This window comes from Haliotis rubra, unplaced genomic scaffold (assembly GCF_003918875.1).
Source record: "Haliotis rubra isolate DU_JTF1 unplaced genomic scaffold, ASM391887v1 Scf588, whole genome shotgun sequence".
Lineage (NCBI taxonomy): Eukaryota > Metazoa > Mollusca > Gastropoda > Lepetellida > Haliotidae > Haliotis > Haliotis rubra.
In genome coordinates this window covers 412,604-426,991 of record NW_025767288.1, presented here as the reverse complement: position 1 = coordinate 426,991, position 14,388 = coordinate 412,604, and the positions used below count along the sequence as shown (strand labels likewise).

Sequence of the window (14,388 nt, the reverse complement as noted above, 5' to 3'; positions counted from 1 at the left end):
CTCCATGGCACGATCCCATATAATGAATGTGAAATACAATAACTTCTTTGATGCCAGTATGCAGCTGAATGCTTAGTGACCAACAGGGGAGATAACTAAGAAATGAGTTTGCATACCACGATACAGAATTAACACAGACAGAAATAACACTGACTGTACATTTTGGCAGTTCTTCCCTTGGGCGATTGTGTGGTCCAGGGAAACAGTTCTTGACAAAGAACACATGTGTTACTGGGTACATCTATACAACAACAATGGGAGGACTCAAAAGTGTTCTGGTGTATTTATGTTTTCCTTCCTTGCACATGACAACCGTTGATTCTTAAACCAATCCCCTGTCAAATTAGTTGTGTGAGTCAGAGAAGATGACAGATTCAATGGTATGTCATCAATATTACTGTTGACTTAATCCGCTAACTTCTTGCTTGAATTTCAACATACTATATCCTATCAAACCATGTTTGAGCATCTGATATGTAATTCACAAAAAACAGTCACATGACCTAACAAAGACGATTTAACATGGACGAAACTGTACAAAAGCAGTTACAGGAATTAAATTCTCACCACCTGACTTCAACTCTGTACTGTCTATATTATGCATTTAGTTAAAACCCAGGCCCTGGAAAGTGCAATGTTTCTCATGTATCTTCAAGAAGCTGTGTGCAGTTTCATCAGGGTAAGCCGTTTTGTTTTGATTTAGTCTGGAAAATTATCTTGTTCTGTGAAGACTGTCCTGAATTTCACAACCAGCATTTCTCCATATAATAATGCTGATTTTAGCATTTAAAAACTAGAAAAAAAAGGAATATAAGAACAATTCATTGCCCAAATAGTGCCTTCATTTGGCTGACACATTTGAATATTATGTTTACTCTTTAAATGGAAATAGAAACCTAATGTTTTGACATTGAATAAGCTGATAAACTTACTTTTCTCATGGCCTGAACAGGGCATATTTTGATTTTCTCAAAATTACACAGAAAAAGCAGCATAATAGTACTAAGAAACTACATGTACATATTTACCATTTTTTCATAATTCAATATTGATTTGTATATAGACTAGCAATAGAGATGATGCTATACAGGCTCATCTAAAGAAAGAGCTTACCACAAAAAAAGGCATGACTTAACAGAAACGATGGTTGATCAGCACTTCACTTCCTGGTACACTATAACGATTTCACATTACTTTCATGAAGTCTACAAAGCTACCATTCCTAAAATATTTATGTTTCATAATTACGACAGGTAAGAATATCTATCTGACAACAGTCATGCCTACTGATAAATGACTGACAAGTCTCAGTCTCCGAGTAATTTAAAATTGCATATATGTTTAAGCCTCTGACAGAGATAAGATATGGATAACCATGAACTCACACATATAATATCCAACACAGGTATCATTAATCCCAGTCAAGAAAACCGACATGAGTGAATCAACTCAGAGACATACAGGACAGTACAACTCATGCAAAGAATTCTCTCACAACCGTTAACAAACTGAAATTGAACAAGAATACCTGAATAAACACAATGAGAATGTTGTACAGAGCAAATTCAACTTTACAAAAGACCATGAGAAAGTGATGACCGATTTCTCTCGACATTACAAAATTATGGACAACCATGATCGAGATGAAAATCTATGAAATAACAAAGTGTCAGTAAGGACTCAGAATTTTTTGTTTTCAATCGGCTATAGATGAAAATAAGCATTAATTTTTAGACCAAATGTATAAAACTCCAAATGCACTTTCATGAAAGAAACTATATATAAAAATGCAGCATCTTTAGGAAAATCTTACTTCCAAAATGTACGATCTATAATAGAAATAATGAAAAGTATCAAAAGTCTAGATCGCAATAAAAATTGGCAAGAGAAGCGTTATCAGTTAGCTTATTACAAAAACACTCTCCATAAATTCTTTCAAAACCACAAATTACGAGTACTAGAAAAATCAGATACAATTACTCTGCAGCCTGTTCAGTACTCTGAATTGATCAAATACTCCTACATAAATAATCTGTCTGGCAATAATCCGACAGTGACAGATATACACACTTTAGAAAAAGACAATGGACATTCGCTGTACAAATCGGCATAATAGTACACAACTGCTAGTAGAACTTGTAACCATAGTAACACGACCTATACATGTCTCTGTACATTATAATGCTTGCACATTCTCCATCCTCGGTGCAGCTGTAGACTTGTTTCAGCACCAAGCGATCACATAGAAAATTCTGTACAATATGCAAAATATTATCTGATACAATGATACTGTGAACAGTCACATAATATATTAATGTATGTTAGCATACTGACCATAAACTGACACGAGAAACACTAAAATGGTGTCCTTGTGAGCTTCAACATCATTAGGATGCTGAATGTTTAATTATGCCCCTGGTATTACTTATGCATACCAATAATACATGTACTGGTATTTTTGAACAGGTATTGTTATAAATATTTGTATAGTTGGAAATCAAGCACCTGGATTATACAGGGTATCCAGAAAGCTAGCTTTAGAAACACTGCCATTTGAGTTTGGATATGGAAGTGTCCATTTTTTAAGGAGGGGGCATGGGGAGAAGAAATCTTTAAGATGGAGGAAAATACAGCTCACTTTTATATACTGACAAATATCAATTGGTATTATCCTGTAAACAGTTTGATACAATCAACTCAATTTTGAATAAACATAATGGTCGAGAATGAGCCAGTAATTTGAGTTTTGGCCCCCACCTTTAACAGTGTAAGTTAACAATTAGTTAAGTCGTCAGAAAGCCAAATGTGACAGTTACTAAGATGAACACTAGCATTAGGTTACTTTCATGACTCAATCACTGTTTGAAAGGACATTCCGCTGCATCATAACCAAATCTGAACTGTATCAAACCTGGGTCTTTGGCGTGACAAACGCTTTAACCACAAGGCTACCCCTCCATCACCAGAGGAAATAAATGCCTGGCAACAGCCTAGTGGTTAAGTAAGTTTGATCTAAACTCACAAGCCAAAGGTTAGGCTTTCCATGCTTATAGGGTATTATGGTAACAATAATGTGCTACTGCATGGCATGAGCGCTACAACCCAGATATGAAACTTGGTGTCAGTAAAATATGTGAACACATTGTCTTCATATGAAATTAAGACCCTCACTCCCTAAATAAGAATGAACAGATCCTGATATGAAAATGGCAATCATTTCTAAAACTAGCCAGAAAGAAGTTGAAAGTACCCATCTCCTTGTTTCCATCCTCAGGAAAGCTTAATACTTAACACAACAACCATCACTGTACATGTCAACAGTCTTCAACTTACTAACAACAACAGCTCATGGTGCAACCAGCAACATTCCCTCTCAAGTATAATTAACCAGTCACAAATTTTGAGTTAAGATTGTAATTTTATCAGACCTGGATCGACTCAGATTAACAAATTACGAACTCATCCACGAATTCAACAACTTTATCACCATGCATTGTATTCACAATGCAAAAGGCACAAATATCTTCAAGATATTAACTTCAATCATATCTTTCTTATATTGTTACCATATTAGACATATTTAACAGCCTCATGTTCCATGTGCTTCTATGTTCCTTTACAAAAGTATCACAAACTGCGACATAGATATATAAATTTTATAATCCTATGTCCCATCGAGCAACACTGTGGCTGTTTAACACCTAGACTGCCTACCACAAGTATATTTGCGTTATCTAATGTATCAGTATCTGCTACTACAAGTTATCTTGCAGCTACATCAGAGGTATTTTAAAACAAATTTCACATGTTGGCAAATTAGCCAGAAGAAGCAGTCGTCAAATTGTTATATTCATCGAAGGACTCTCAAAACATGGCTGTTTTCTTTAATATTAATTCAGACAAGATATATCCTTTTTGAACCGTCCAGTAGACATGGATATCCAGTACACCTGCTGGACATTAAAACATTTTCATGATGCTAGCACTTTTGACAGGACACTCTTCTACTCCATTACAAAATTTGAATAAGAACAAGTCAGTAAGTGTTAAAAATATGAACAGATAAATTGACATCCTGTATTTCTTGACAACAAAGTAATGTCAAGTGATTCAATGTCTGAGCGTTGAGGGTGTTAAATACTTCCAATATGGTTCTTGCAGCAAGATGGAAACAATACTAATCTTCGGTGCAAATGCAACAAAAAGCCAAGCTTTAGATTATCAGCGAAGGTAACTTCTGTTTGTTGTGAAGGTCTGGCCCTTTCCTATATGGAAGAGCACTATTAGCTTTTGTGCTGAAACGATTAGACTGGTAAGACAAGTACTAACACATTTAACATCGTTATGAGGTAACCAGAGTGCATGTCTTGATCTTGAGACTCCGACGCATTTTGGTAATTCTCTACAATATTCAGGTTGTTTCATAATGGTTGGAAACAAACAAAAACCAACAACAAATTAGAATAATCTTCTCATTCAGGTTGTTGTCGTCTTTAACAAAACACATACTAGCACATTCCCAATTGTGATGCTTGATTTTGAGGTACACATCCGTCTTGAACAACTTGACGGAGAAAGCGTTGTTTATTGCACGTTATCATGTGATTGTGATTGTAACGGAATGTGTGGTGATTTCACTAAACGTGATTCATTTCACTTGACTCTATTGTTTGCGGACTGATGACACGTGACTGTAACACTGGCTCTCCACTCCCAGCAAGTTCATGAGCACTAACTGGGCTAACTGCTACTATACTGTTTACTGTGGTGTTCAGCGGTAAGGGCTGTAAACTTTCTATATGGTTGCCAGAGACACATTTTAAAGGTTCAGAAATACTTTTTTCCTTGTTTTCAGACTTCAGCCTTTTGGAAGGGGGCTCGTGTAAGTCTTCAGCACTGCCGTTTAAATTAGTGTCAGTTTTCACAGAGACAGACTCCGACTTGGACTGTGAGTCCTTGCGATCTGGACTTAGGGCTACAGCTGTCGTTGAAGCTGTACATACTTCAGACACTTTCTCCTTGGACTCTGGTGGACATGAGGCTTGTTCTTCAAGTTCTTGTTTAATGTGTGTTCGTTTTGGATCACCATAAATTAATGAATTGAGGTTGGGGCTGGCTGACCTGTCCCTTGTTGGATTCACAGCATCTTGGTCGTCCAGAAACCGATCCATGTAGTCCCTAAAGAGAAACAGAATTCATCATACAACTGGTTCTACTCAGGTGAGCGGACAATTCAGCATGATGCCACTTTGAACAGTCTGCTTTAAACATGCTGAAGTGACTCCTACAGTATTCAGACGTAAAGAGTAAATGATATTATGGAAAGAGCACGGCTGATGAAGACCTTAAATTCTGATCCTGTCAGATTTAACCATCCCTGATGCTGTACGTCAACAAGTTTTTGGTTTGTCCATTGTTTAACGCCACATTCAGCAATATCCCAGCTACATGGCAACAGTCTGTAAATAATTGTATCTGGACCAGACAATCATGTGATCAACATCATGAGCATCGATCTACGCAACTGGGATACAATGACATGCGTCAACCAAGTCAGCGAGTCTGACTACCCGATCCCGTTAGCAGCCTCTTACAACAAGCATGGGTTACTGAAGACCCATTCTAACCCAGATCGCTACAGGTTACGTCAAACAAGTAACGTGTACTTACGTGACTCCTGGATGTAAGGCATATTTCCTCTTTTCTAGTCTGTTTTTGTGGGCAAAGATATCATGCCGTTCTGTTTTCTTCCATAAGTAATAAAACTGGACTAATTCTCCTACAGACCGTGTCCGCACCTGTCACAAGAATATGTACAGATTTCTAAACATGACGTACATGTATGTGTGATGACAGCATCAATATTAGATTCAGTTCTTACATCATCTAAAAATGATCCCACCATTATGCTCTGATCAGACCTGTCACCCTCTACTTAATACTAAATTTGTTTGGTGTTCACCTCAGTCAGAATTATTTCAGTACATGACAGCAGCCCACAAATAATTGATCCATATTATGAGAAATGTCTCATGTCATCGAAGTAGTATTGTTGACTGGGATAGCAAACAACATTTACTCGACAAATTGACACTCGACAGAATTCAGATTTCCTACCTTGTTTTGCTGTATAAGATAAAAGTTTTTGCCATATGTTCTAAGTCCATTTTCAAAGTTCCTACATTCCTCCTCTGACCACAGGCTCATTGGATCTGCAACATGAATAAATGAGTGAGTGAGTGAATGAATGAATGAATGAATGAATGAATGAATGAATGAATGAATGAATGAATGAATGAATGAATGAATGAATGAATGAAGTCTACAAGACAATACTGATATTGGTTCTCTTAGCATGATAGATAGCGAACATCAGCTGAGTTGGGTAGATTACTCACCTGATGTTGGAACAGCTTGCATTTTCCGCCGTCGGAGGGCTTCTTCAACATTGTGCCCACATTGCAGTAGTAGGTACAACGCCTGGATGAAAATAGGTTAGTCAGAACAATAGAGAATTTCCGCCTTCACATGGAGTTGAGAAAACCATGGCTGGGGATTTAAATAAATCTTGCAAGAATGCGCTTAACAAAAACAAGACCATTTCCACAGCAATACATCACTGATGTTTTTCAAGGTTTATTTGCAATATGATATAATCTTCAATTAGAAAATCAGCATTAAAAGGCTAGTGAAGCCTGGTGCCCTGGGTCAATGTCAACAAGCTTATCTTAGCATTCATGGAAATGTAATTCCAATACTAAAGCACTAACTTCCAACAGGCATAGAGCGAAGATTAATCCTGGGCTCTTAAAGTGTGTATCTGTAGTACTGAAGCTAGGGAAACTCAAATCTTGAACTTTAAAGGAAACCCAAATCTTGAACTTTAAATGTCATGTCAGGTTCACCTTATAGAACATATTGATATCATGACAGATGTGATTTAAAATCTGAATTATTGTTCTGTTTTAACAACAACTTTGCCAACTATGAAGATGTCAGCAGCTTTCTGTTTATATTTTCCCAATTATTACAACTCTGTTGTGTAGACAGCTAAAACCTATGCTCACCTGCTCATCGTCTCTGACATGTGTCCCTGTTGGGATACAGTTTACACCCTGGGCATTCATGAGGTTCTGCTCGTGTACATCCTTCAAATACTTTTCCACTAAAACAGTCAAAATTGAACAATCATTAGTGATCTGGCAATAACTGAGTGAGGGAGTGAGGTGAGTGAGTGAGGTGAGGGTGGTGAGTGAGTGAGTTGAGTGAGTGAGTGAGTGAGATAGATGGGTGAGTGAGTGAGAGTGATTTGAGTGAGTGAGTGAGGTAGGTGAGTGAGTTGAGTGAAGTAGGTGAGTGAGTTGAGTGAGGTAGGTGAGTGAGTGAGTGAGGTAGGTGAGTGAGTGAGTGAGCTTTTAGCAACATTCCAGCAATATCACAGCGGGGGACACAAGAAATGGGCTTCAAACATTGTACCCATGTGGGGAATCGAACCTGGGTCTTTGGCGTGACGAGCAGACGCTTTAACCACTGGTCTACCCCACAGCCCCTTTGATGAAATGAAGAATGACAAATTACTTGTGAGAATTAAACTGTAAAATATACCTGTATCATTTTCTGTCTTGCTTGGATTCCATAATAATCTGTCTTCATTTTCATATGCTGCAAAATGACAACATTAACATCTTGTTACGATGGAGTTTCTTTTAAGAACAAAAAAGAACCTTGTGCATCCAGCAACTTAGTTTTGTTCATTTCAACTTTTGAAAAAAAGTTATATATAGCCTCTGGTCTGGAGCCGGAGTCAAGTGCAATTCTGTTCAGCCTAGTTAGCTCTGCTAACTATTAGGGCACATAACAACACTGAATTCTAAGAAAATTAAGCTAATGGCCAAATTCGGGCTACGATTCTCGGCTTTTCACACAGACTAGAATAACATTCTAACACATCATTGTGATGCAGTATTATCATGTTTTAAAGAGGGAAGACAACAGATATATATGTCTTATAGTCCTGCTATATAAAGATAGACTTACCCGGAGCATCCCCATACTTGCTGAGACCCTCCGGCACCACGGCTTGGTAATCATGACCCACTTGTATAACCTGCACAGAACACACAAACATCAGCAGGGGTGGAAATAACCCATTGCCCGACGTCCGTGTCCACTGTTTTTTTCTGTCGGGCAAGCAAATTTGTATATCAACCTGTACCGGTGTCCAGTTGACTTTCCTGTGTTAATTATGTTGTCTATTTAAAAAAATCAGCAAGAAAACGGTTGGTATAGTGGACAAATTAACAGGGCAAGTGACTTTACATGTGCCACTGTATCGGAGTACACTAGCAATGTTAAAGTTATTTCCACCCCTGATCAGCAAGATCCAGACTCGTTTCTTTCTCTGACAGTGTTTCCTGTGGCTTTGCTTATACAGACTGGCAGTAATTGAAAATAATTCATTACTCGCAACTTTTCACCAGTCCACCGGGCAACTTTCCATCATGTACCTTTTGAACTCAATTTGAAGAGACCTGAGTCTAGACTTGCTCTAAGGCTCATATTAGAAACCAAACCTGGAGCCAATGTCAATTCCCAGCTTGGAATACAAAATTTCCAAATTTGTGTAGTTATAGTTACAACCAGTGTTACTGTCTTTTAGAGCTGACTTGTCCTTAACTGACTTCAGGACCAATAACAAGGATTAAAAAAAACTTCTCTTGGTAATTTTACACTATTGCACTGATGCAATACCTCCTAATTTTAGAAACTAATAACTTCAACAGAAGTTTTTCCCCAGTTTGCCTGCCTAGGGTACTTTGTTTCGAATCCTATATAAATCCCTGGTCTTTCACTGTGGCACCTTGGTACATGAAAGTTCAAAATGCCTCACCTTTTTCCAGTCCTCTTCGTGTTCTGGTTTGTAATCGACATCTTCTTCTGAGTCTTCCGAGTCATCTTCACTCCCTGGTCTGCTGCTTGCTGCAGTTGACAAAGCATTTGTTTCATGATGCAATATCACAATTCTCTTTTATAGTCGGTTTTCAAAATAAGCATCAAAGTGGACCTGTGTAGATCTGGGTTAGAATTATTCTTCAACAATCCATGCTTGTCGTAAGAGGGATTGGGTAGTCAGGCTTACCAACTTGGTTGACACAAGTCACCTTTCCCAATTGCATACATCGATGCTCATGCTGTGTATCATAGGACTGTCTGGTCCACACTCGATTATTTACAGACCATTTTGCTGAACTCAATACATGTGCCACTAGAACTCGAAAGTATGGATTCTCAGGACAGGTCAATATCCCAAAATGTATAGATTGTGCTGAGAGAAAATATATATCCAAACATCATTGTGAGATGAAAGCCCACAGTGATGTCTCAGACCTTTATCACTTTATTGAAACCAATGAGCAGTAGTATAGGGTTTGCACCCATGATCATAAATGTCACAGCACACCTTTTTAGCTTTCACAATTTAGGCTGTTAAAATCAATGCAAATATAGAAAACAGATGCCCTCATCACTCATGCTTGACAACACAGTTGATGAGCATTTTAAATTAAAAGACAAAATTTCAGTATCTTACATCTCAAAAGCCTGGCTGTGTGTGATGTAGCAACGGTTTCAAACAGGTCAGTAACGCTGGTTTCTTTGTCATCAGCTTCACTGTTGTTCTTGAGCAAATCTCGGGCAATCTCATCTTTATCAAGGGTAAGGTCATGGTTACTAAGAATCTCTTCCTCGCTGCTGGATCGTGTGTTATCATGTGCATCATCCTCATTGGGCTGACCACATCCATACATGGCTAGCAGATCTTCAATAGGCATGTCCCCTTCCTTCAAAAAAGAAGACGACATTTCTTCGATTATTTTAACATTTCATGGATACTTCTTGATCCTTAAATCACATTCATGTTCAACATATTAAAGATTTCATGGGAAGGTTCTGTCATTGCATACTGATCAGCGTTAAACAGACCCTCTCAACTACTCGTCCAGGGGTGGGGGTCAAGTGAGTGAGTGAGTGAGTTTAGTTTTATGCCACACTCAGCAATATTCCAGCTATATGGCAGCGGTCTGTAAATAATCGAGGTCTGGACCAGACAATCCAGTGATCAACAGCATGAGCATCGATATGCGCAACTGGGAACCGATGACACGTGTCAACCAAGTCAGCGAGCCTGACCACCCGATCCCGTTAGTCGCCTCTTACGACAAGCATAGTCGCCTTTTGTGGCAAGCATGGGTTGCTGAAGACCTATTCTACCCCGGATCTTCACGGGTCGGTGGGGGTCAAGCCTTGTGGCTAGTACGTTTGCTCACCACATGGAATACCTGGGCTCAATTCCACACATGGGTACAATGTGCAAGGCTTATTTCTGGTGTTTGCCACCGTGACATTGCTGAGACTGAGACTGAGACTGAGACTTACCTTTGCTAGATCATCTAGTTCATTAGAACAGCTTTCTCCACTAAGGGCTTCTTCCTCGTCTAGAGTGTGCTCGTCATCATAATCATGAACTAGCATGTCTGCCGATGGATCGAAGTCTTTGTCAGTTTCTACAAATGCATGGAAAGAAAGTACATTAATCACTTCAACAAAAAGCTTTTTAACAAAACCCCAACAAGGTCAACTTAAAATATCAGCATAATGCTAAGAGTCACAATTATTAAGGATTTCAGTGATGGCAATAAAGGAACTGTGCTTGTGCCAAGAAACCCTACAGTTCGGTCCTCTTGTGAAAACAAAAAGAAATGGCTATGTTCAAGGTTGTGCCTAATTTTCAATTTCAAACAGCTATTGGGAGTGCCATGACATCAAATATCAACTGATAAAGACAGGGCAACACATGTAAACACGAATTCAAATTTAAGCATATAGGTCAAAAAGTCCTTGCCAGAGCCCCAACAATAAAAGCTAAAGATCAAGGGTGTCTCTAGCAGGCTTTTATCTCAATGTAGAAAACTAGGGATCCAGAGGGTCCTTGCAGAAACAAATGTGGGTTTTATAAAGTAATGATCATTACTTCAAGTACAAGAATCTTATATTTCTTGCTATGAATTTGGTACAATGAAAACTATAGTGCATCCCACAGGAAGCAACATATTTTTTTTGCAGTGTCCTTTTTCTATGCGTGTGCAAACTGAACACACATTTCTGCATAGCTTAAAGCCCTGCCCTAGATTAAATACTTTGGGCATAGCATTATAGAAATAAAACTGTCCTACGGTCCTCATTTTCTTACTATTTGCTTATGCAATTTCATGTTTGCAAAATCCATTAAAGACAAAATCTTGGGAGTGTGGGAGTAGAACTAAGCTGCAAGGCCAGGTATATAATAATAATATAATAATATGTGTATTTATAATGCGCTGAATTCCACACATAAGGCATGCTCAAAGTGCTACATATTTACAAATATTTACAAAGCAAAGGTTATGCTAGAATGAGGGTGAAATTTTTGGAAAGTTGAGTTATAGATTGTAATATTTTCTGAAAAGATGGGTTTTCAGGGAACTTTTAAATGAGTCATTGGAGGGAGACATTTTGAGTTCAGTCGGGAGTTGATTCCACAACTGTGGCTGACTGACTGAGTTTGATATCGCCGCTTTTAGAAGGAGCAACATCAACCCAGAAATGGGCTTCACATTGTACCCATGTTTCTGTCTTCGGCGTGGCGGGAATTAGGTACCCCACCGAGTGGAGCACCATAGCTGAAGGTGTCTAGTTTCTGTCTGGGAATGGTGAGAAGGTGTCTATCTGCCGATCTTAACATTCTGGAAGGATTGTGCTTGGTGACTAGCTCAACAAGGTAGTCTGGAGCCGTAAGATGTAACACTGGTAGGCAAGACCCAGGACCTTAAATTCAATTCTGGCTCTGATTGGTAGCCAGTGAAGTGACTTAAGAACAGGCGTTATGTGGATCCTAGAGGGAACTTTGCTGACAAGTCGAGCTGCAGAGTTTTGTACTTTCTGGAGTTTCGAGTGAACCAGAGATCGCACCAGTGCATGAGCTGCCGCTGTAGTAAGGGAGCTTCATATGATTCCGTGGTACTTACGTTTCCGTGGTATTTTCTAATGACATAATTTCTCACGAGCCACTCGCCAAATCGCGCCACCTATCGATTGTTTACGTTCATCAGTTGATCGGCACGGGTCTGAACAAAAATGTTCAGACTTTCATCAATTTGCGTATGTACAGTCATCTACTATTAAAAACTAATGCAACTTTATGTCTAGCACGTAATGCATTTTTTGGTGATCTTTGCAAACATATTCTATAAACTTACTCAGCTTCAAAGTTTTCCAAACATCGCTCGTCTGCTAGCTGATGTCATCAATAAAAACAATCATGTGACCTAAGGGGGGAATCCCAGCTCTATTTTTTAAACTATAGAAGCCCGATAGGGTCATCTCTTAAGTTGTTTTTTCACTTTTCATTTCATGTATCCCGTATCAACTCTACATATTCTATGAACTGGAAATTTATGCTGAAGAAATGTGACTATATTGTGTAAATTCTACAAAATCGTTTACTGTATTACAATTTATCAACTTCGATATTACTGTAAACCTACATTGACACTCCCGGATTGGCTGTTGACAACGTGTGAGATTGTGACATGTGCTGTGCGCCCTTAATTTGATCTGAAGGAAATACCACGGAAACATATGACGTCACCAGAGTTTGTGCACAATGGCCGCCTGTCGTCCGATACGGACAACAATGAACTTCAGAATGACAAAAGTGTTTTATTGACATTAAATGATACAAAGGTATGTCGTCTAACACTATATTATGTTTATATGACTTGGCAATATGAGCGATCATATTCATAGTCGTAAATTTCTTAATACCACGGAAACCCATGACGCGAGGGTATAATCATTATTAACTACTGGTATTTATTTACAGAAACACCATAAAATTTAACTGGCTGTCAAACAGTTGTGTTTCAAAAGCTTGAATCAAATTTGCTGAGACTGTCAATTATAGCAAGCATTCAATAACCAATGTTAATCCAGCATTCATTATCATGCATGCCAAAGCAAACAGCACACAAGAAGATCAATATTTTATCTGAAAAGTTCCAAGTCTGGTTACCTGACTGAACATACTGAACCCTAAACTTAAATGATGACAATCATAAAGATTGTAAATATAGACATTACTAATGTTCAGTGTCATATTAATTGAAATGGACAAAAATGTCGTTTATTTCATTGACAGATTGATAGAATGCTGAATACCTGATTACAATCATAACTTAAAAAATTGTAAAAGGTGAAACTAGAAAGCATTAAGAGCCCACTCCTGTGATTAACATTGATATGATTACATGAACAGTTTGAAAAAGGAAGTTTGAACATTGAAAAATATTATTGTAGTGATTAAGAGACATGTTCATGAAAACTGTCTGTAAGAGCATGATGCAAACAAAATACAAATCTATCATCTTCTATCATCAAATAAATATCATATACTCTGAACAGTTATTTGTTATAACCATTATTCAGTAGATATAGTCGAAAGCTGACAAGTCATATATGACAGCCAAGCCAGAGACCAGGTAGGCGAAATGTCAAATTTGGTACCGCGGGTTTTTAATCTGGAGTATCGCTACCTAATGAAAGTTATCAACTTAAAACATAAGTAGTTTAAGTAAAACATCTTTGATAATTTACTTATAAAACCTGACGTAAGTAATTCCGAGAAAGGGGGAAACCCTGACGTGCACCAATCACACACGTCAGAGGGGGCTATCCCCGTCAATGTCCCGAAGCTAATTTGCATAAGCTGTTGCACGCGGGAGATCCCAGTCATGAAAATTTCACAGTGCACTCACCAGGGCTGCTCGATTCGCTCCCTGCCGGCTGAAAAAGATATCAAAATCAAAATTATTTGGTGCAAATTAAAAATACATGTCATCGAGGTCATCTTAAGCGTTGTCAATGCAAAACAAATCCCGGCAAGCGATGTCAAATCTTTCCCGCGATTTGACGGATCTGAAACATCAGTAAACTCTACCAGTTCAGCCTATGTCGGGCCAAGTCGCCAGCGATAAAATAATAAGTCACTAATCAAGCAAAAAACAGCAATCGCGAAGCTGATAAAATCTGTCGAGATGAGATCAAAAGGAAATTCCATCAAATGTACATATTATGAAGCCACAAACCTCCGCCATTTTTCCACAATTATGGGATAGATTCAAATCGAGGCCAAATCGGGCACTGACGTGCGTATTTATTTTGTAAGAGGCCATTTGATTGGCTTTATTCACTTCCCAATGAAAATTATAAAATGGCAAAATACTTTCAAATACTACTTTATTTTGGACATGTTTATGCTATAATTTAGTTTGTTTCTTAGTTTACACAATGTTA

General features: G+C 38.3%; 1 protein-coding gene across 1 annotated transcript; it reads right to left on the bottom strand.

Annotated features, from left to right (window-relative positions):
- Positions 1-964: 964 nt before the first annotated feature.
- Positions 965-14,189, bottom strand: LOC124254938 (mesoderm induction early response protein 1-like). Its single transcript, XM_046688780.1, has 12 exons — positions 14,181-14,189; positions 13,851-13,878; positions 10,435-10,562; positions 9,590-9,839; positions 8,891-8,979; positions 8,038-8,107; positions 7,606-7,662; positions 7,068-7,165; positions 6,399-6,480; positions 6,118-6,212; positions 5,671-5,798; positions 965-5,178 (listed from the first exon to the last, which is right to left on the bottom strand). Exons 1-12 carry the CDS (start codon positions 14,187-14,189, stop codon positions 4,638-4,640), a joined length of 1,575 nt encoding a protein of 524 aa, XP_046544736.1. The 3' UTR covers positions 965-4,637.
- Positions 14,190-14,388: the final 199 nt, after the last annotated feature.